General features: G+C 50.6%; 3 protein-coding genes across 6 annotated transcripts in view; 1 reads left to right on the top strand and 2 right to left on the bottom strand.

The window, feature by feature from the left end:
- Nucleotides 1-2197: 2197 nt before the first annotated feature.
- Nucleotides 2198-2746, bottom strand: LOC142570256 (uncharacterized). The gene has a single exon (XM_075678656.1). The coding sequence runs from the start codon at nucleotides 2744-2746 to the stop codon at nucleotides 2198-2200; it is 549 nt and encodes a 182-aa protein (XP_075534771.1).
- A 5876-nt stretch (nucleotides 2747-8622) lies between these two features.
- On the top strand, nucleotides 8623-15581 carry LOC142571371 (uncharacterized). 2 transcript variants are annotated; one of them, XM_075679659.1, is made up of 4 exons: nucleotides 8623-10495; nucleotides 12369-12559; nucleotides 13789-13975; nucleotides 14501-15581. In XM_075679659.1, exons 1-4 carry the CDS (start codon nucleotides 10238-10240, stop codon nucleotides 14819-14821), a joined length of 957 nt encoding a protein of 318 aa, XP_075535774.1. In that variant the 5' UTR covers nucleotides 8623-10237; the 3' UTR covers nucleotides 14822-15581. The 2 variants fall into 2 exon arrangements, with proteins under 2 accessions (XP_075535774.1, XP_075535775.1); XM_075679660.1 differs by having other exon boundaries at nucleotides 8625-10495; nucleotides 12393-12559.
- The window catches only part of LOC142571373 (uncharacterized), a 55119-nt gene continuing 46002 nt past the window's right edge, over nucleotides 13795-22911 (bottom strand). For 2 of the 3 annotated variants that reach the window (XM_075679661.1, XM_075679662.1), the window contains one exon: nucleotides 17094-17417. In XM_075679661.1, coding sequence (XP_075535776.1) covers nucleotides 17180-17417 — 238 coding nt within the window. In that variant the 3' untranslated portion in view covers nucleotides 17094-17179. Of the gene's footprint in view, nucleotides 14095-17093; nucleotides 17418-22911 lie in introns of those variants that run through there. The other variant, XR_012825865.1, reaches the window with a different exon arrangement.

Below are 22911 nucleotides of genomic sequence, written 5' to 3'. Positions count from 1 at the left end.
ATCCCTGGGAAATCCATTTTTTAACCTGCAGAAGCCTGGTGTCTCGATTAGTCAGATGTTCAACCTCGCGGGCGCAAAGCGCTGTTTCCTCAAGAGAGTGGGCATACAAAACGTACTCGTCGGCAGCAAAGTCCCGCGGCTCCTCCATTACTGGCAAGGGCAACCGACTGAGGGCATCAGCATTGGAATGGTCACTGCCCTTCCGGTACTGCAATGTGTAGTTGTAGTTGCCAAGAAACAAGGCCCAACGCTGTATTCTTGCGGCCGCCATCGGTGGTATGGCTTTACCTGGATTGAATAAACCAGTAAGAGGCTTATGGTCTGTTACTAAGACGAACTGATGTCCGTACAGGTAGTCTTTAAACCGGGCGACGCCGAATACCAGTGCCAAAGCTTCTTTTTCTAACTGCGAGTAATTGCGCTCGCTCTTGGTAAGTGTCCTGGACCGGAATCCGATGGGGTAGTCAACACCATTCACGCGGTGCGACAAAACGGCCCCAATGCCTACTGGTGATGCATCGCACTCCAGCCGCAGTGGCTTATCCGGGTCGAAGTGAGCCAGAAACTTGGAAGTCACAATTGCCTGCTTAACTTGCTGAAATGCTTTCTCCTGTTCCTGGCTCCATTGCCACTTGACTCCTTTGGATAAGAGAGCATGTAGCGGAGCTAGCATGGTGGCCAGATTGGGCAGGAACTTGCCATAGTAATTTATGAGACCGAGAAAAGCTTTCAGCTCACTCACCGAGGTGGGCTTTGGGGCTTCAACAACGGCTTTGATATTGTCGTCCTTCGGTCGCAGACCCTTCGCGTCGATACGATGACCGAGAAATGTGACTTCGTCTTGCCGAAACTTGCACTTTCCCTTGTTCAGTCGGAGACCATACTCCCGCAGCCGCTGCAGCACGGTTTTGAGCCTAGATGAATCATGTTTTTTCTCGGCGATGATAATGTCATCCAGGTACACCTGCACTCCAGGAATATCCCCCAGCAGTCCGTCCATTCGCCTTTGGAATATGGCTGGAGCAGAACTTACGCCAAACGGTAATCTGTTAAAACAAAAAAGACCCTTCTGGGTGTTGAGGACTGTTATCTTCTTTGCTTCCTCATCCAATGGCAACTGGTTGTAGGCTTGACGCAAATCCAAGGTCGTGAATACTTCGCCACCGTTTAACCTAGCAAAAATGTCGTCCACTCGAGGCAACGGGTATTGTTCTACCACAGTGGCCGCATTCACAGTCATACGGAAGTCTCCACACAGTCGGAGGGACCCATCGCGCTTCAAAACGGGTACCACAGGGGTTGCCCATTCAGCGGTTTTTACCGGCGTCAAAACGCCTTCCGCGACCAGCTGATCCAACGATTCAGACATCTTATCTCTGAGAGCGTAGGGTACAGTACGGGCCTTAAAGAACCGTGGACACGCGTTTTCTTTCAATTGAAATGTGACCGGTAGTCCTTTGCACAGGCCGAGTCCCGGAGCAAACACGTCGGCATATTCGTCAAGCAGCTGTTGCAGACCTGTGCTGACAGCCTGTATTCCAGCCGGTTGCAGATTCGCTACCACATTCGACAACATTGCCACTCCAACTTCATTAAATGCCTTGATAGTGTCTCTGCCGCACAAAGATGGTCCGGAGCTGTCGACCACTATGACAGTACCAGGAATATCTTTCCCGTCGCACGTAGCGGTCATGCTAATCTGGCCGACAACTGGAAGTTCTCCCAAGAGACAAGAAAGCTTGAGCTGTGAACTCTCCAACGGAGGCCAGAGCTGCTTGTACTTGCGGAACACCGTTACGGGAATGACGCTTACAGGTGACCCCGTGTCCACCAACATAGTGAGCGGAACATTATTCCAACTGATGTCCTTGTAAATAGGCCTAACCTTGCGGATACTGGCTGCGTGATGGAGAACCGCTGTAATCGTGTGCAAGGCGTCGTTGTCGTCCGAGCTTGTGTCCTCTCCGGCTGCCATGGCGTACGAACCCTGGCGCCGTTGTCTTGCTGGATAAGATCCCTGCCGACGGTCACTATTTGTGCTAGACAGGCACATCCGACGTAGATGTCCTCGTTTTCCACACCGGTGGCACACCGCGCGAAGGTGTTTGCACTCATCCTCAGCATGCGATTCTCCACACCTTCCACACACGTCGCGTTGTTCCGGCTTGGGAAGTCGCTTCGAGGAATGGCTCTTTTGTCAGGCAAAATGTACTTCTGAGTGCGCCGAGTTCATGCTCCTGGCATTTTCAACAGCTCTCTGTGCCGAGACAGCAAAGTCTTCAGCCTCTTCTAAGGTGAGCTTCCGTCGCGTCAGTAAATGGCGCCGAACGTCTTCATCCAGCACTCCGCAAACGATTCGATCCCTCAACATGCGCTCCAATGACGTGCCGAAGTTACACTGCTCAGCTAGGCGTCGAATGTCCGCAATAAAGTCCTGAGCAGCTTCCCCGTCGTGTTGCGAACGCATGAAGTAAGCATAACTTGCAGCGATCTCGTTGACCTCCGGAGCATAGTGATCTTCCAGATACCCGACGACTTCCTCATAGCTCAGTTCATTCACCTTTTGTGGTTGACACCGGCCCTGCACCACACGCACTGCACTGTCCGTGAGCGAAGCGATGAGCAGCGCTCGCTTCTTCGTTGGGTCCACGATGCTATGAGCCTCAAAGTACGCCTCCAGGCGAACGCGATACGTAGGCCACGTACCTTCTGCATCGGCAAATTCCGGTGGCCGTCCAGCACTCATGCTGACGCGGGTCTTCTCACCTAGCGGCGCTAGGCCTCGTCGCCACTGATATGTCGCACTAGGCTTAAAAACACTGACATCAATCAGACATAACGCTGCAAGCCCCGCAGCTTTATTGCAGCCTGCGTCCGTGTGTTCCGCTGCTCACGTGTCATGATGACTATGGCAGCGCCGATGAAGGCACGATGAAGATGACGATGAAGTTGGCGATACATCACTGGCACGATGAAGATGACGATGAAGTTGGCGATACATCACCTGTAAGGCGCCTGGCTCGTTGAACCTTCGCCCGACGTCTTGTTAATCAGTCGTCGTCAATGGTAACCGTAAATGTCCAAAAACCAGAAAACTCAGAGCACCGCACAAAAACAGCGACCGAACAGATACACTTCTTCTTCTTCTTTCCCGCGGAGCCACTTTTCTTCGTTTCAAAAGCATACTTGGGGGCTAGGCGCAGAACCCGTTGCGCGTCGTTCAGAAGAACATCCCCGTTGATTGGCCGGATCTCTCGCCGATCTTTTCCTGGCTTCCGAGGAAGGTTGGCTCTCACTCTGATCAACGTGGCTTGTCACAAAAATTCTGTTGTCCTATCAATCAAGGCGAGGCACTCCCACAGCGCTCTGCGAGCTTGGGCGGGTGCCAGCAAAGAGTAGCCTGACTCGCGAACAGTCTACCGAAAGGAAAAAGACGGCGGTGATTCCGTACGTGCACGGTAGCTCTCATAGGCTGAAGAGACTTGCCAATAAGGCGAATGTAACATTCTCTGCCCCAGACAAGCTATTAAAGTTGTGCAAGTTGACGGAACCTTTTCCCAAACGATCAAGGAGATGTAAAGTGAAGCAAAGAAATAAGTTTGTGGAGTGCTTGGCAAGGGGTGGTTTACCGTATTCCGTTAGCTTGTGTTCGGGTATACATAGGGCAAACTGGCAGATGGCTCAATGAAAGGCTTGCAGAACACAAGCGAAATGCGGCAAAACCAAGGGACGGGAACCTTCCTGAACATTGCCACGATTGTCCCAGCAACATGTGCAAGCCAATGTTCGGCGCATGCACAGTGGAGGCCAGAAGCAAAGTACGCTGCATCGTGAAATAATCGAAGCCCGGCTGATTCGAAAAAAAGGGTGCAGACTGTGTTAGTACACTTTCAGTTAATCTTTCTGACAAGGACATCGCGTTCCTGGACGGTAATGGCGTGCGCATGCGTAGACTGTGATTTATATTTTGCAATTTTGTATCGTTTGTATTTTTCCATACCTGCTTCGCTATATATCGGCCTCTGCGTTTCCATAAACGTCGGTTGAAAGTTAGCGCTGTCCTGTGTTTCTGTCACGTCCCTGTCTTTTTGAATTGCACTAAATGCTTTGCCATTATGAGTGAAATAAACTTGCCTTCGGTGCAACCTGCGTCTCACGTAGAACGTCTCCCCGTGCTTTGCATGACACTACACGCTTCTATGCACGGGCCTGTTTGTGGTCGCTTTGTTCGGAGATCGCGGAGAGCGAACCCGGAAAAACTGCTGAGTGACATGGATAGCCCCACTCAAGGGTGAGTATACAAAACCAAACCTCTCCTAATACTCACTTCAATAAAAAAAAAAACGATATAAAAAAACTGATCACAACGTCGCGCCGTATGGTTTTAGCACATATAAGGCGGTTCAGGAAAGCAACCATTAAGCTCATTACACTGTAAATGGTATTATACATATGGCTAGTTTTACAGCGTGTATGCCTGTATTCGTAGGTCCCGCAACAACATATGCTCCACCATTAGTAGAATGTGTAGTTACAGTCTGCCTATTAAAAGGATTTGGTCTTCGTCCTCAGCCAGGGTGACGTGAGGACAGCTTATATACCTAAAGTATAGGAAGCTGGGCTGTTTGGTCTGAATATAGTTCGACATATTTGCAGTGGTGAAAAACTCGGGAACGCACAAGATGAAGCACACAGAACGGGCGCTGTCCTGTCTTCCTCGTGTTGTGTGTTCCCGTTTTTTTTTTTTTCGGCGGTGCAAAATATGTCAAACATCTTGTACGCTTTGTCAGTCCCTGGAGTACGCCATTATACTGCCTGCTGTCCCGTCAAAATGGGCCTGTACTGATCACGTATCACACAGTAAAAGAACCTTATTTGCATGATGTACGCGGCACTGCGTGCGCGGCAAAATTATTACGCCGGCAAATCTGCTGCGCGCGCGAGAAGGCGTCACGAGAAGCTTGGCCCGCGGCAGTGAAGCGACGCGCAGCGCGCTTCGCCCGCGGCTAGCGGTGGGTGCGCACGACGGGCGCATACTTGCGCGCTGCAGTAGACGCCGAGCCAAGAGTCTCGCACTGACGCCTCGCCGCTCACGTGGAAAAAAGCTCCGGAGAAGCAAAAGCTGCTTCCTCCTTTAAGCCACGCCAACTACTCTCGGAAAGGGCTCGAGATCGCGGAATGAGCAGGCGATTTCTTAGCGGAGCCGGACAATGACCATTCTGTCCAACGTGAGCGGACGCTAATGGTACCCTCGAACTTCATCCGCGATCCCAACGCGCGGTGCTATAGCAAGGGCAGTGCGACCATGCATGAGCGTAGCAGTGACACCCTTGGGACATGATGAGCTCGCTGACCCGGCGTCAAACGGCGCACTGATCAGGCAGTGTTCCTCCTAACGATCTAGCGTTTTCCGCAAGGCAATACCGGAGATAATCTAGAATGCAGTGTCGCAAAGCTTTCTGCCACTGAGCGCAAAAGGCGCGGCTACGATTCTCGGCGACGGCACTTCCAGGTGGCGGAATGCAAAGAAGCACACGGACGTGTTGGATTTATAGGCGCACGCGCCAAACAGTGGCCCAAGTTGATCCGGAGCACCGCGCTTACACGATGCTCCCTTTCTGCAGCCTATGGGCGATCTTCCTGGACGTCAAGGATCGTCAATGCCATCAATCCGGCCGCATATGCGCGGCACGAAGGGTAACCGACCTTCCATGCAGCAACTGTCTGTTGCGCAACATGGCAACAGAGCGGACGCTGCAAATGCACACCGGAGACGGCAACGTAAGCGAATCAGGCTTGTCGCGCGTTATCGCTTTGCGTGCAGCTGTGCCCATTGTCCAATGCTGGACCAACTGACGGCCCGCTACCTTAGGCGACGACGCACAATATCGGCGCGTCGTGCCAAGAAAGCGGGCGTCGCGATAGGCGATCGCGCTTTCAGCGGTTAAAACTAACTTCTTTTATGTATATATATTTATTTTAACATAAACGAAGCCTCAGACAATCCGGGCTCTTACACCGGTTGTAGGTGCTGCTCCTGGCAGGACGCCATCTCCTCGCCAAAACACTCATTTTCCTTTCTCGCAACACGCCCACAGAGCCATCCTTTCCATAAAATTTATTCTATCTAGCAGGCTTCGTGAAATGAAATGTGCTTGGCTGGTGCGACTCAATATTTTTTACCCGGTGACATTCCACCGCTTATCGACCACGCAGCTGCCCGATCCCTGTCTTCATTAGCTGCCTAAGACCGCGTGCTCATTTTTAAAATTTTTTTTAAGCGTTAACAGAAGCTTTAAAAATAGCCTGTAATACACAGCACAGGTGTACTCAATGAGCTGAATTACTCGAAGAGGCGGGCATTAGTTAGACTGGAAATGAAAATGTCTAGTTGACTTATAAACAAAATTTCACCATTCAACTTTGTAATTAATTACTTTGGAGCACATATTGCGACATAAGAATTAGAGCCAGTGATTTCACAAGGCACATACACTTGGAACGAACGTTGTAACTAGCAACAGTTTTGAGATACGGGCTGCCAAACTTCCGATATAGATGCATTGTGCCCCCATTTACTTTTTTAACAAAACGTCTTTTTATGCATTGCAGCTCAAAAAAATTCTGCAACGCCGATGCATTGCGTCGCAAATTTTGGGAACGCATATCTCGAAACTGTTGTCATTCTCAGAATTCGTACAAAGTGGATAAGAGTTTCGAAGTCACCGGCTCCAATTCTTAAATTACGATGTGTGCCGTAACTGCTGAACAGATAATCAGCGAAACTTAAAATTTGAAAACTAGCCAAATATTCATTTTAATTTCTCTTGCGAATAATGTCCGCCTATGAGTGAAATCTAGCTCAAGTAGAATGGTGCTACATGCCACAGTTGAATTTTAAAAAAAATGTTGATAAAGAAAAAAAAATACCTGGTATATGGACTACTTATCCGTATTTCCGGCTGAATCTCTAGCTGTAGCGTTAGCCTTGCGGAACTAAATTCAATATCGCCGGTAGACATAATAACGGACTCTTGATGTACATCGCTCACAACAAATAGTGGTGCTAACTTTCCACGTACACTTCATTTTCTAGTGCCTGCCCACATAGATTACTTTGGGTGCCTGGACATAAGGGGTTACTCATGAACGGCATGGCTGACAGCCTCGCGAGAGCGGCCCTCAATGGCCCTGCACTATCATCACTTGCTACATCAGCTTACCGAACTACTGCTAGATTCGGGAGATGTGCAATTGCTCAAGACTTTTTGAAGCCAGCGACGGCAAATTTTTCACAATATCGACACCTCCTATTCCCGTGGTACAAAAAATTCTTTTCACAAAAGAAAAACTGAAGTAATTTTTGCCCGATTACGCTGTCGAGCACCAGTGTTAAACTTTTATCGTCACAGGGCTGGTCTGGCAGCCTTCCATCTGTGTCCAATCTGTGCGGAAGATGAGACCATAGATAAATTTTCTCTTATTCTGCCGCTGTTTCTCTTCTTTAAGGAAAACATCTTAGAGCCAACGTTCTGGCAACTCGGTTTAAATTTTTTTTCCATTCTAAATGTTATTTCTCTAGGAGCTTCCTTTCTTGGAAACTACCACAGGGATGTTTGCTCAGCCACGGAGGAATTCGTGGTTGTTTCAAGGCGGTTCTCTTAAATTCTTCAAAATTATTTTCATCCATTTCCACCCGACACTTTGCCGATTTTTTTATTAACAGCATCTTCCTTTAATTCCATCCACATCTTGGCCCATCCCCCGCAGTGGATACGCGCCATCGCAGAAGGATATACTGTCCTATCCTGTGGGAAACGTGGCTATGACCGGTACTGAAGAGACTAGTTTGCCAAAGGCATATACTAAGAAGAATCACTGAAGAAGCATGGAAGAAGCCCCACCGAAACATGGCCGCCACATCTGCGTGTCAAGTATGCGACATTACACGTTCCAAGGATGAAAGCCGTAGTCCCTGTGCCACCGTGGCGTGTCTATCACACAATAGCCAGTCGAGCAGTCAACGTTTTTGTTGCGTTTCTTGAGCATCGCGGGTTCAGTTTTGCAGTCGCTTTCGGTAACGACCGATGTGCTTGCCTTAGTATGCATGCAGCCCCGTGGCTTTGACCGAGTAGTGCCCGGTACTGCGCTTCCATAAAATGACCTTAACAGGACTAAAAGATGGTTCTCAGACTGGTAAATGAGCGTAAATAGCTCAAAAACTAAACTTAAATACTAAACTACTTGCAGTCAAATTACGAAACACACATACTTTCTTAATGGTGAGGCTCTAGGAACTGCAGAATCATTTAAATATCTCGGTGTTCATCTTTCTGCGACTTTGTCTTGGCAGAATCATGTGGGTTGCATTGTTCCCGCTGCATGCAAATCTCTTGGCTTCATTCGTCGAACGCTTCGTCAGGCTAATAGTGATACCAAGCTTCTTGCATATACCACCGTACTTCGTTCAAAGCTTGAGTATGCCTCATTTATATGGAACCCGCACCAAACGCATCTTATTAACAAATTAGAATCTTTTCAGAACAAAACAGCGCGATTTATTACAGGTTTTATTCACAACATTCAAGCATCACCAACATAAAACATGACCTAGGACTCATCCCATTGCAGACTAGAAGGAGGATACCTCAGTTAACTTTCTTCCATCAGGCCACATCTTACCAGCCAAAACGAATTTCCCACGAATTGGTCACAAATTTAAGGTCGAACAACCATTTGCACGTACCAAACTATTGCAGTTTTCATGTCTGCAGTTAGCCATTTCGGAATGGAATCATCTCCCAAGTATTATAGCCGAAATAACTGACCATATTATATTCAAACAAGCACTTAATGAAACATTCGGAAATTAGAAATTAACATTTCTTCCTGCATTTCTTCAGATGCCAGAGGACCAGAGGATGTAGTAATATTGTTTGTATAATGTAAGAAATATTGGCGTATGATGTTGTCGAATGAGAAGTGATGTAAAGGTTGCATGGCATGTACGACTTCATATAAGGATATTCGACTTACATGCAAGTTGTGTTATACCTTTGTATATCAATTGTTCTCCCCCTCCCCCACTATGTAATGCCCAAGCTGTGTGTGCCTTTAGGGTAAATACATGAAAAAAAAAGAAATAAAATACCATGCTACGCCATTGCAGTGGTAAACCCGCAAGGCGGTCTTGAACCACAGTGAGACATTTTTATTGTAGAAGGATATAAATTATGAATGAAAAAGAAGTGTTCGTGTGATTCGCGAAGGACTGAAAAGATAACTTTCAGCTATTTCAAATAAAAGAAAACTGAGTGGCATTATCTAGCTGAACAGCCACGCTTGATAGCTGACCTCCGAACTAACAACACCGCTCGTAAGACGTCATGCTGCCAATAAAGTGTCTTGAGCAAGGTTTTGTGAAACGTACTTGAGTATGCATTACGGCTTTCTTAATGCAGCTGTCTAGACCCGGCATGTCCACTTAGGCTCCTCGACAGTGGAAGCACGCGCTTTAATAAGAGTGTGTTTTCCTACATTAAGACCCCTGCCTCCAGCGCCTCACTTGAACGTAAAGAAAGCAAATGGGAGTATGCAACGTCTAAAATTCACAATTGCACGCCGAGAAAGGTTGGCGAGAAAAACACACAAAGTGCAAAAGTAAGCGGACATTACGTTTTGAACGTTGTAACACGCGAGGATGCCCCGCCCACTGGTGGAAGACGAATACGCGCGCGTCAGGAATTCCTGATACCCACTATCATCGGACGGTGCATTGCATAATGCTACGCAACCTGCCGGTACACTTTTTCTTTATAGCGGCGCCTTGCTTTGAAAAGCATTTCGAATTAAGCCGGCCAGCCGAAGGAAAGAAGGCTGCGTTGTGTATGCAGCGTTGCAATCTTCGCAGACAGCTCGCTGCGCGTGGCGGCCGAAGGAAGAAGCTGGAAACACTGGGCGCGTCACGTCCGGGCTCGGAGCGGACCAATGCAGCCTCGTCGGCGACGCTGCAGCTACGGCGACGCACGGCACTAGGTCCACGTATCGTTCCTTCTTCCAAAAGCAGGTCGGAGAACGCCGAGGAACGTGGCCCGTCCGTCTTCGGCTGCTCCTGTCCGAGCACCGGCGCCGTTCGCGTGGACCGCGCCAGTGGAGACAACCCTGCGTGGCGCGCAGCGAGGCGCGCCTGGCGGCTTCGATGCAATGCAGGTCATGAGCGGAGGCGGCTCACCGGGCTATGGCGTTCTCGCTGAAGAAGCTCTTGCTGGCCTGCTTCCTGGTCGCGTGCGGCGTGGCGCTGCTCAGCACGCCGTTGCTGCTGCGCTTCTCGGTGTACTCGGAGCGGAGCCTGCCCATGGGATACCAGGACGTGATCCCGCTGCGCCAGTACAGCTCGACCTTCTGGTGCGAGAACATGACGACCATGTCGACGCACACGTTCAATGCCTACCTGTACGACGGCGCCGAGCCGAACGTCACGGAGCACTCCGTGCAGGTCAGTCGGCTCTGGCGAGGCTTATGCGCGGCCTCCCGAACGCCACTCTACTGCGGCCTGTTCACGTTTGTCAACCAGTCAGTACACTATTGCGCGAGTTATGTTTTTTTTTTTGTTAAATCCGCTCTCCCGAGCAGTCATGTTCACTAATGCCATGTTTTCGTGAACTGTGTAAATAACGCTTTTTTTTTTTTCACTGATGTATACAAGCTTCACCGGCGGATGGATTACTAAAACTACCACAGCGCAAGTTGGGGGTGCGCGCGCGCACGCACACAAGGCAGCATTCCGTATGTTACAACAGCCGTGATATCTTCTGAAAGAGGGCACAATATTACTCTGCATGACGTAGAGCTCGGCGGTGAACAAAGGGGCCGGACTATTTAGGTGCACGTTAAAGAGCCCCAGGTGGTCTAAATTTCCGGAGTCCTCCACTACGGCGTGCCTCATCATCAGAAAGTGGTTTTGACACGTAAAACCCCATAATTTAATCTTTAATTTTTAAAGGGGCCGGACGTGTGGCATGAGATATGACGATGCTTCGTACGTGCAATAAATTCATTTCAGCAAGGACTGTCACGGCAACGAATTCCGCTCTGATAATCCAAGGTATTAGGGGACAAATGTTTTTTTTTTAGTACACTTTTCATACTTCGTCGCTGACACCTAGCTGTTATCGTCTGAATCGGTCACTCGGGTCGATGGATTGGCGGAATAATAACGGTCAACCTCACCGGATTCGCCAGTTCTGCCGTCGTTCAACAAGGCTTCAAAGAATGACACCCGAAGCACGATCGACCTGCAGGCGTCGACGTTTGTCAAGCGTTCATGCAATCCGTGAATGCTTGTTCTGCACTACCTCAATCAACATTGCGAGAAATACAACGGCAGGAACACACTACCGATGACTACAAGCGAGCACCAAATATGGCCAGTCAGCGGGAACAAATCTCGTAGATAATGCTCATCCTGTCGTGCGCGCGCATACACGTGCCCGCCTACATTGCGCCATAATCGCGCTAGGGAGCCGCGCTAAGGTAGTTCGGTCCGTTGGAGCATTCTTACAAGCCTTGTTCTTTTACTTGACGGGAATGTAAGCGCGGGAAAAATGACACGTAATTTTTTTTTTAATTTCCCGCCGAAACCACTCCGCCGGTACGATAGTCTGACGGCATAAAATTCAATTGTGAACAGCTTTAAACGGTGCAACACAGCACACAACAAAATAACCACAGCTGTGTGATTTTGCTGTCTCGTGTGTCGCGCTGGTTAAAGCTGTTATTTGCAGGATGTACCAACCAGCTCAAATGAACACGCTGTTAACAAAATTCAAGGCATGTTCACAAGTCTGGGCAGCCTTTAATGACTTCGCATTAGCAATGTCAAAGTGGAAAAAAAGTGTGTGTGTTTGTGTTCAGAAACAGTTCTCCAATATTGGCTAGACTTAGCATTTTGTTCCTATGGAATGCAATTCATTTGTTTTTATTCGTATACGACTACCTAGCCGCGTGTGGACGCTGTCAAACTCTGTGACGTCGCCAGTAGCGCCTTTAAAGTTAACCTTATCATGAGCAGGTTTTTGCTCATGATTCTAAGAGCTGTTGATTTGGGCTAGTTCTCTGTTTCGTTTTTTATTATTATTATTATTATTCGGACATGTCAAGAAATGCCCAATGAAGAGGCAGAAGGAGACAATCTGCCTCCTTGGAATTGCACATAGCTTTCAGCGCAGAATACTCACACGAGGCACAAGAATCGTTGTTTGGCCTCCGTGCGTCTATTCTGCATTGACAGGCATGCTGTGAGCAAGGCTCACTGTTATTCCAAGGAGCGTAATTTGCCAGCACAGCTCACCTCGCGTGGCGTCGTTCAGCGCGAACGCTGCCGCCGTGCGCAGAATCGGCGCGTGCACGTGCGGGTGGCGTCGTACTACTACCTGGGCATGTACTTCCTGCGAGGCTCTCGCGTCTCCGTCACCTGCTGCCCGGCCGGCCGAGGGACGAAGCTGCACCTGATCGCCGGACTCGGGAAGCTCGAGCAGTGCCTGAGCACCGTCGCGGGAAGGTAGGTGCACGCCGCAGTGGCTGTCCGGCAGTCTGGGCGACAGTGCTACTAGGTGCTGCGAGACTGAGCAACTACTGCGCCAGCGTGGTACGCTGCTGCTGGGCGCGAGCTGGCCGAGGGTTGTGATGATGAGAGGCTGGGGCATTTTCACGAACCGCGCTCGCACTGCTGCGAGGCCCCCGGTGCTCGAAGATGATCCGGAGCCCTGTGCGGCGTCTCTCGTAGCCGTCGACAGCAGTGTCGGGAAGCCTAAGCCGCACGGCGGTTGATATAGAAATCGCCAACGTGAATGTGCATTATAGTTCCCCGTCATTTGCTCCTTGAACGAAAAGCTTCGAAAGCGGAAGACGACGGCTGGGGGCTGTACGTTGGAGTCCTTTCTATTTACATGATTCTTTAATTCGCCCTTCATCGCGGGTTTCGGACCACGTTTGTCGGGCGCCGCCGCACTGCCGTTATCGACGAGATTGGCTCGATGGATGGTAACAATGTAAAATGTCAAGAACTGTCACAAAATACGGCCTCCGAACTGAAGATTCTTTTTTTGCGTCGTCGTGTGTTGGTATCAGTGTAGGCCTTAAGTTGCGAGCCCCATGCCTCAACTGCGCGCGTCTGCTTATCGTAGCTGCGCTTCGAGGGTGTTTTTTTTTTTGTGTGTGTGTGTGCTTGTAATTGTGACAGCTGTGTCCTGCCAGTACTCACGTATGGGGCAGAAACCTGGAGGCTTACGAAAAGGGTTCTACCTAAATTGAGGACGACGCAACGAGCTATGGAAGGAAGAATGATGGGTGTAACGTTAACGGATAAGAAAGAGCACATTGGGTGAGGGAACAAACGCGACTTCATCAAATCTTAGTTGAAATTAAGAAAAAGAAATGGGCATGGGCAGGACATGTAATGAGGAGGGAAGATAAGGGTTACGGACTGGATTCCAAGGGAAGGGTTGCGTAGCAGGGGACGGCAGAAAGTTAGGTGGGTGGATGCGATTAAGAAGTAAATTTGCAGGGACAACATGGCCACAATTAGCACATGACCGGGGTAGTTGAAGTGTGGGAGAGGCCTTTGCCCTGCAATGGGCGTAACCAGGCTGATGATGAATTGTGACAGGATGTCTCAATCACACTGTCATGAATGGTCCACCACTGGACTAGTCGGCGATTTAATCGTGCGACTGAAGCGCGACACAGTCCTTCCCTTCTACATCGCAGCGGTTTCACTGTTCTGTGCAGGAACGGCTCCTCGAGCAACGACTTGTTCCCGGTGCCGCCAGTGCGGGGCCCTATCTTGGACTCGCAGATCCGTCGCAACAGCACGGGCTGGTCCGTGCGCTGCGCCTCCGAGGCGTCCGTCGACTTGGTGCCGGACGCCTGCGGTGGTGCCGGCCCTCTTAGACCACGGCCTGTGCTGTGGCACGAGGTTTGACGTCCTTTGAGCTTGCGCGTACATTCGGGCGCAAAGATATTTCTCGGCAAGCACGACCAGATAATTTCACACGCCCTCAGGAACACGCTGCATACTAAAGCCGCCGCAGGTGGCTGAAAAAAATGAAAGAAGCATATATAGTCCCGTTAACTCGATTGCCACAACCGTGTACGCTTGCATTCCATGCCGCGAGAAAGCGCGTATGGATAACAGCAGTGCACAATTGGTGTAGTTTGTGCCTCGGAGTTGCTACAGAAGTCAGCAACAAGGCTGAGGCCCTCCATGGCAAAGCGCGCTGCTCGTGACACTGATGGACACGTACACACAGTAACTATCGGACGTAAAGAATTGACAAAGCAACGAATCATTAACCAGGCCCGTTTGTAGCCCTGCTATAGACTGAACGCGCACGTACGTTACAGCTTTTGGCTGATAAGTATAGCATATTGTGTACTCTGAGCGTGGACAAGCGCCGCTCGCGAGCGTGTGCTAGACGCAGACATAACACCTCCCGCGCAGGCGCCGGCGGACGGCTACTACTACCTGCTCTTCCTGAACGACCCGGCGAGCGAGGCGTACAACGACGTGCAGCTCGGGGTGACTGCGTGGCGGCGCGTGTTTGACCGCAACCAGACCCTGGACGCGTGCCGCGAGGCGCTCAACTGCAGCCTGCCGCTGGCCTTCTTGTCGCGACAGTTCGTGGTGGCCGAGCGCAGCCGCAGCACGCCCGCCCGCACCGAGCCGGTGTTCCTGCATGCGCGGTGCGAGCCTCGCCGCAAGGTCTACTTCCTCTTCTACCTGGCGTTCGCCGTGCTCTTCGTGGTCGGCGCCTTCCAGTGAGCCCACGGCGAGAAAGCCTTCACCCGTCGTGCCTTTCTTTCCTGCGGACGACTCGAACAGCCAGCGGCTTGAGGGACACTGGATTCAGACGAAGATTGCGACTTTCGTCACCTGTGCACTCGAGGTTACTCGAACGGACTGCAACAGCAGCTTCTAGCAGTGTCTGCAATCATACTGTCCGTACGTCTGACTTGCACCATCGCAACGACTCGGGTCAACTCAGCCCTGGGTTGTGGTTCTTTTTAGTGTTTACAGGCGTTGTAAATACAGCGGACGATATTTTTTTTTATCTGACACTACTGTACTTTTGGTATTCAGAGCTTCCAAGAACTGCTAAGACGACGCTTAATAGCATTAGCTTGTGACAGATCTAGGACCGCTGTCTTCTGAGGCGTTTTGGATGGAAAGGTGACGTCTGTTGCGTTTGTCAGAACTGCGCGCGAAACTAATGAGATTCACGCACTTGGCCCTACGAAGCCTGTATGTATATGTGTGTTTGTCGCTATTGCAATTGTTACGTTAAACCGCAGCATAGCTGCCAAAGTGTGCGCACACACTCTTCACAGGCTCTATGCGTTGATTTGTTCTGTTCTGTCGCGCATTACATTAACGGTGCAGATAGTGGCGTTTTATAGCACGCTTTTCGTTATGCTTAATTGGTTTTTTACGCGTCACTCGGGGGCTCACGTCGTTTAATAACGACAGTTATGCACATGTTTTGACGTTCTATAACCTTCTATTAAAACCTTCACACTGGAAACGCCGTTCCTTCGTGCATCTCGCGCGGTGTCGAGTGGGCCAAGTTCGGTCTTAGAGATGACTTTGTTCATTGACGACTCTGTAGTCCGAATCGTTAAAGCCCCTTAAACTTCGTAAAGTAGTGCCACGCTTTGAAGAATGCCGCCTTCTGCTCGCGCGCTCTGTCCGAGGCCGACGCCGCGTCGCTATTGGCCTAATAGCATCACGTGGGCCCTCGCGCCGTGCATCAGTGCCATTTTTGCTCGAGAAGAGTCTACGCAGTGGCGAGGAGCGCATGTTGGCCCCGTTGCTACGCTCGAGCAGTGTAGGCGGCGCCACGGTCGAGGAGGGAGCGGAAGGAGAGGAGAAACGAGGAGTGAAGGTGGGGGAGGAGAGTGTCGTTACTTTACGAAGTTTAAGGGGCTTTCCGAATCGTCTCTGTGAGACTCCCCCTGGTCGTGGAGTGCTAGCGATATGTCATCGTCCCCTGGACGTGGCGCACCAGGAGCCGGCGCGGGGGTCTGGCGCAGATCTTCGTGTGGTGCAGCCAAGCTCGTTCAAGTGTGCCCCCAACCTTCTCTTCATATGTGGCCGTAAAGCACGTGGGCTAAGCGACAACGGTTGCAGAATCTCGACACACAACGGAAACAATCTAGATCGTGCGGTTGCACGAAATGTAAAATGCGATGGAGTGCGAGTCCCTGTCGTTTTCTTTTTTTCCTTGTCATTCGCGAGTGCATTAGCTGCAACCTTCGTGAAAAACAAATTGCTCGGTAGTGTATTTTAGCACGAAGGTCAGCACCGCTATCATGATGTAACAGCGCGGTAAAGACAAGACGCTAACAACACACGACTCACCAGTTTTAGGTAAAATTTCTCGTGATACAGGAAACAAGAACGAAGATGGGAAACGAAACACCAGCCCCGATATGCTATAGTGCTTACTGCGCAGTCAGTTACACCACAAATCCGTATCAACGTGTCCAGTTTCCTCTGCCCCTCAATGTCACTGTGTTGGTGAACTTGCGATGTGGTCGAGAGGGACCTGACACTTCTACAGCGCGCTGCAAAATATTGCGAGACCTGCATCAGCACCCGAAATGAAGCCCATATATTCCCGATCGATAACTCTCAGAGAAGCGCTGCTTGGCTGAGCCAGTGACAAATTGGATGCCTGTGGTTTCAGTGAGCCGATGGATTGGCCGTTACGTCTCCAAGCGCACAAAATTTACTCAAAGGAGCCGATTGAGATAACGCGCTTAGCGCTCGATTTGCGCGGGCGACGCGGCAACCCAGCAACAGCTCCTCAACATTCGCAAAAAAAAAAAACTCTGCCATTCCACTCTGTGAAGAAGGATGACCAGCAAAGCTGTGTATGTGGGCCCCTTAAAGCCGAACTGCACTTCCGCCGCGGGTCGGCCCGGCATTGCACCATCTCCGGGTTCGGCCCACGTATGGGGAGTTTTGTGCTTACCACGCCAATAACGACACGAAAATTTCCTTGGACGGTAGATGTATACAGATTCGCTGTAAAAACTGAACAATCAGAAGGTGTTTACTTCGTCGTCAATCTGAAGGTTTTCGCCTAGGCGGCGAGTGGAATGGAGTCAGCAGCGCGTGTCACACCCGCCACTCGTACCGCAGGCCTGGCGACAGCGCCCGGTGTTGAAACTGCGACGGCACTGCGGGCTGCAACTCGACGAACGGCGTGGGTGGTCTCGTCGATGATGGCTTCAGGAGCCGGCGACGCTGCACAGGAGCCTCGGCGAGGAGTTGCGACGACTGCATCGCCGACCCAGCATTGGTGTAAGGCGCACTCTTCCTCGACCCACGGTCAGTCGGTAAGAATTTGGGCTCGCTGTTAAAAAAGAAGAGAGAAAAAAAATTGGCCGACGATTACGCCATCTTTTAGCGCAGCTGCTTCCTTATTTCAACAACAGGCAACCGCATATAGAACACGCAGTGCCGAACGGAGGCGGTCCCGCGTTTCAGATTGGGCAGCGCACACCGCGATCCGCCGCTATCGAGCCGGCGCTTCGGCGACGCGCCATCTTATAGACCGTTTTTTCGTAGGCGCCGCCACATTGTGAAGGCAGTGGCGCCGCCTATGAGCAGCGCCATACTGGCTTGGGTGAAAGCGGTTTTTTGCATGGCAGGTATACGCTCGGCGGTAGGTTCTGGCGTTTGTTTTCGCGGTCGTGCGGTCTGTTTAGAATGACGCGCGTTTTCTACGTGGTAAACAGCTCTGTGAGACGTGCTGAAGTGGTTTAAGGCGTCATGGCCGGAATTTCTGCTGGCGTTGAGGTGGGCGAAACACGCAGCGCGACGTGCGCGCGCATATTTGAGCCTACAATCAGCCTCGGAGATCAATTGTGTATTTCTGAATGTTCGAATCACTAATGTGACCTTATTGCAGTATTATCCTCTATTCCTAAGCTGCGATTTAGGAGTCATGAAACATACGCGACAATCGTAACAGCGTGGGTACCGTTCTGCTACGATAGGAGTTGTGCTGTTATACTTTGACAAGCGTTCAAACTGTTCGCTGCAGGTTACATTGCGTGACTACTTGGTTCGATGGATGAGGTTTTCGCCCCTAAATAAAATAGTTTTGGCAAGTAATAGCAGCATACCTTACAGTCTGAATTAAGCTTGTCCAGCAAAGGGACTGTTTGCGAACTGCGCGAGCGTCCTAAGCAGTGGTAGGTACTGGATTACATATATCTTTGTTCTATATACCGCATGGTCCCAGCATACGGCATCAGCGGTTACATATTTATAAACGTTGTGCGGCGTGACTATGCGAGGTCCTACTGCGGCGTTAGCCCGTTTTATCTTGCTTTTTCGAGAAAGTGAATGACAACCGAATTTTTTTTTTCGGTTGTGTTCGTTCCATTCTCTACGACGCACTCACACGTAATACGGAAATTTTGTCCTCAAAAGTAGGCATCGCATTCTTTTTATGCGATCCCTCTCATATATTATGGCTGTATGCAGGCCAAAAAGGCAGTGCCGAAGCGCACAGCTTACATATGTATTGTGCTGGTCCACCAACCTGCAGTGGTCGCTGTGTTGAGCAGCGCCATCGGCCTCATGCAGGAAGGCTAGCGTAGACATATGGTAATTTGAAGCCTGCTAGACTTGAAATGCGCGAGAACGATGCCGGTGCATCACAAATATTTGATAGCGCCTGCCGCTTAATGTTTTGTGGTTGCCTAGCTAGGTTCGCCGTGCACGAGCATGCGCTCTTATGCTTTATGTTTTACTCCCTACGCCAAGCGATTAGATAGTGAGCAAATTTACCATTTCATGCTGCTAATACAGAGACACTGGTTTTCTTTGTAAAATTAGAAGCGATATGGGGGGGGGAGCAAAATAGTTCACAACATATACACACACCGCGACTGATAATGTCCGTACACCGCGGCTGACAAAGCGCGTCACATTTTTGCGCCCCCAAGAGATATTTCCGCCTACTGTAGTTACCGATCCACCGAAAGGCTTCCCTGACGACCTAATATGAACGGACATGGCGTAAAATTTCACGAAGTACCATCTAAAACATCTCGAAATCGTTCCGCAGCTCGCGACAGCAATACTTTCAAGCAGCGCCGCGGCGGATCGCCCAAGCCAGAGAGGAGGAAATGCTCTCCGCGCGACCTATCCTCCTCGCCCGATGAAATGGTCTTAGCAATGATTATTGAATGTTTCTTCCGAGGTGGGATGAGGAAACTGGTGGAGAACAGGGGCGTTGAGTAGAGTTCACACACTCATTCGCTCACAGGCAGGGAGGTAGGTAGGTCTTAATGTGGCCGCACAAGGTTAAGGTGCGAAGTAGAAGTAAGGGGACGAAACGCTATAGCTGTATTTCGAGTCACCACAACGGCACTGCGCCAGGAAAGGGGAAGTATAGGGCAAGAGTACAGGCGGGAGAAGGGGACAGCCAGGCGCAAGCACAGCTTGAGGCGACAAATGCCACTGAGGAACGCACGCCGCAAACGGGGAAGCGAGAGACACGGCTGAAAGCCGTACAGCCACGCGACGCGGAGACGGAGGAATGGAGAGCCAAGGATCACGCGCGATGGCGGCAAGGAGCGCCCGCCATCGGCACCGCGGCAGTGCCGCGAAAGCGGGAGAAGGGACGGCGAGAGCGGAGTGGACAGTAGAGGCGAAAGTCACCGCAACGGCGCTGCGCGGAGGAAAGGGGCAAGAGGATAGGCGAGGACACGTGATCCGGCTTCGGAGGACAAGGGGAGCGCAAGGCTCGCGCAGTGCGCGAGAGATGGCACCAGGAGCGCGCGCAGCTAGAGCAGCACGGTGGTCCCGGCTACGGAGCTGGTTACGGCGAGGCACAACGGCAAGGCCAACGGCGACGCGAAACGCGGGAACGGGCGCCAAAAAGGTGCGCTCTAAAATAAAGTGCTGTTCCCGCAGAAGATGTCACGCACAAAAGCGCCTTCGCGGCCTGCTCGGTGCACTTCTCGGTTGATGTCAATGATCGTAAAACTCACTGCCTTAGCCAGCGTCCAAACTTCACTTCCTGCAAGCATTGCCCTTTCAATTGCATAGCCCTGCCTTTCAAAATCTCGCATCATGCACACTGCCATTAACACCTCCTTTGAAACATTACGCAGGTCCGTAATCCCGTTTGTTATGTGCTTCGCGACATGCCCTTGCAGTACGTCAATCACCCCGCCCATTGTCACCACTATGGGCACCCTGCAATGAAATTTGCCTGTACATGTCGCGCCAGCTAGCAGCGACGGTGAGCACCCGCGGGTAGGCCCTCACCGTCATTTCACCAAGCCTGCTTTTCCAATTTTCCAATAGATTCATCGCGGCCTCTTGGCAGCTCCTTCATGAGAAGTGTGAACAAAAAGAACAAGCGCAGAAACTTCTGCGTTAAGGATTGTCACAACCACGAAGGGGATGTCGGCATCAAATTGTACTGCTTCCTTTCAAAACCGAGGGAAGCAACCCGGCGGCTGTAGTGGATCGTCGCGGTTCGTGTCGGTCTTGCGAATTTCTGTTAAACGAACTGAGACGTAAATGCAAAAACAAGAAAAATAAAGAACAACCAGCAGCGGCATCCGTAAAAACATACAGTAAAGCGTCAACTGCATAAAAACACGTGAAATGATTCCCGCTCCTGTAAATTAGTTTAGGTAGTTGTTTAGCTCGTCTTACTCCAAAACAAACGCGCAGTGGTTGTTACGTGTCAAATCTAGCTTCGTAAGCGCTCCGTGCTGGAGGACACGATGGTACGCGCTGTGTTTCTTCCTGCGCCAAGATCCAGACGCGAATTCTGGAACCGAGCTCATTCGTGCCGACATTTTCCCTCGCTTACAACAGAACTAAAGTTGGAGTACACTGCAGCACACATCGAGTATTCGAAAATTAGTATTTCTCTCGCGCACGCTAGCGCATATTTGTTCAGTCTTCGCGTTGTTTAGTCTCAGCTGATTACTCTCTATGATGCTTCAGCGGTAATGCCCTCTCACATTCGAGCCCGAACGACAATACCAGAATATGCTCGAGGCACTTTGTTAACGGAGAAAAAAGCACTTACCTGCCAAATCGCCAAAACCTCTACAATTGTGCAGTGCAAGGCACGCTCCAAGTAATGAAGCGACAATTGACAGTTCAGAGGCGTCCACGGGCGTATTTTCTCACTTAAGTGGCATAAAGTAATTATTTGTTAACTAACTTTGAGTTCGACGTCGTAAGCATGCTCGCTATGTTGTGTAAATACTTCGCGACCTGAGGTGGTTGCTTAGTGGCTATGGTGTTGGGCTGCTAAGCACGAGGTCGCGGGTTTTAAATACCGGCCACGGCGGCCGTATATCGATGGGGTCGAAATACCAGAACACCTGTGTAATTAGATTTAGGTCCACGTTAAAGAACGCCAGGTGGTCCAAATTATTCCGGAGTCCCCCACCACGGCGTGCCTCCTAATCACACCGTGGTTTTGGCACCTAAAACACCATAACTTAATTTAAGCACCTCGCTGTGATGTCCGTGATGCTTACTTCTTTGACACGATATACATGGTTGTAGTCGTAAATCTGACGACCTTTTTCAAGCGTCGGTGGTCCAAAATGGGCCTCGATGTTTTCGATTGCCTTAAAACCGCGACTTAGAACGTCCGACAGGTTTCAGACGGGCGCCGCAAAAGCATGCCTCCATAGCAGTGGCCGCCTCGGTGTTTCGCGCAACTGACACGGTGGCGCTGACGGCTGAGCCGATCGCGGCGCCGCCTGACCATTGCAGAGAGCCCATACTCACGGACAACTTTCTGTGGCCATGAAGGGAAAGCTACGGAGGCAAAGCGCGCACAAGTGAGAGCGCTTCTGAAAGTAGTTCCCGCATTTTAATCCACGTTCGTTTAGGCTGGAGAAGAGAAAACATAAACACCTTATTAGCAACAGTTAAATACGACAGAACACCCACTGAATGTAAAGGTTTATTCATTTTGCGGCTTTTCCCTTCCGCGTCTGAAGAAATGCGAAACTGTCGCACGTGGAAGCTGCGCCGATTCAGCGTTTGTTCCGAGCAACCAAAACCATTGTCAAACGCTGCCGGGCTACTTGGCGCGGTAACACATGTGCAGCAGCCACGTGCCTGTAGCTTTCCCTTCATAGCCACAGGAAGTTGTCCGCGGGTATAGGTGCCTCTCCTCCATTGGATACCACATGTTGGCTTTCGCTATCACTTCCTTAATCGGTTTCACTGGAAGCGCGCTAACCTGGAATCGCTCGCCTGCATCTACCATATTATTGCCGGATCTACTTTATGCATGTTTGAATCCCCAACAAAGGCAACTCGACGCCTGTTTTTCCTCCTCCTCGCCGCCGAAAGCTGCACCTGGGACCACGACGCCCTCCCCCCGTCTCATCCTCGCCCTTCGCTATGCTGCCTTCCGCGGCCGGCACGTCAGCGACAGCCCCGTTCGCCGTGCTCGCATCGAAGCGTTCACCATTGCTTTGTGGAATGGCGGCCCTTCACTTCTATCTTGGCTAGCTTATCTTCTACCACCTTTCTCTGCTTCTGTACGCTCGAGTTCCTTTTCTAGCTTTCCGACCCGCTTAGCTAGCCTATGCTTCTGCTCTATAGACGGTTTGGTGGCGACCCTAGCGCACACATCCTGCAGATAAAAAATTTGGAACACGCTTAAGCTTCGCATTTAAGAGTGGAACGCGACACCATCCAAAGACCCCTTACTGCTTTTCATTCTTGACGGCAACTGCAGCTCATGTAACCGGCATGTTTACCGGGAAAAGCTGGCTACTAACGCTATATGCAGAAAGGCAAGCTTCCTGGTAGAAACGCAGCCTCTTGCGTGGGTCAATCTC

Source organism: Dermacentor variabilis, chromosome 2 (genome assembly GCF_050947875.1).
Source record: "Dermacentor variabilis isolate Ectoservices chromosome 2, ASM5094787v1, whole genome shotgun sequence".
Taxonomy (NCBI): domain Eukaryota; kingdom Metazoa; phylum Arthropoda; class Arachnida; order Ixodida; family Ixodidae; genus Dermacentor; species Dermacentor variabilis.
This window is presented reverse-complemented; position numbering and strand designations above follow the sequence as displayed.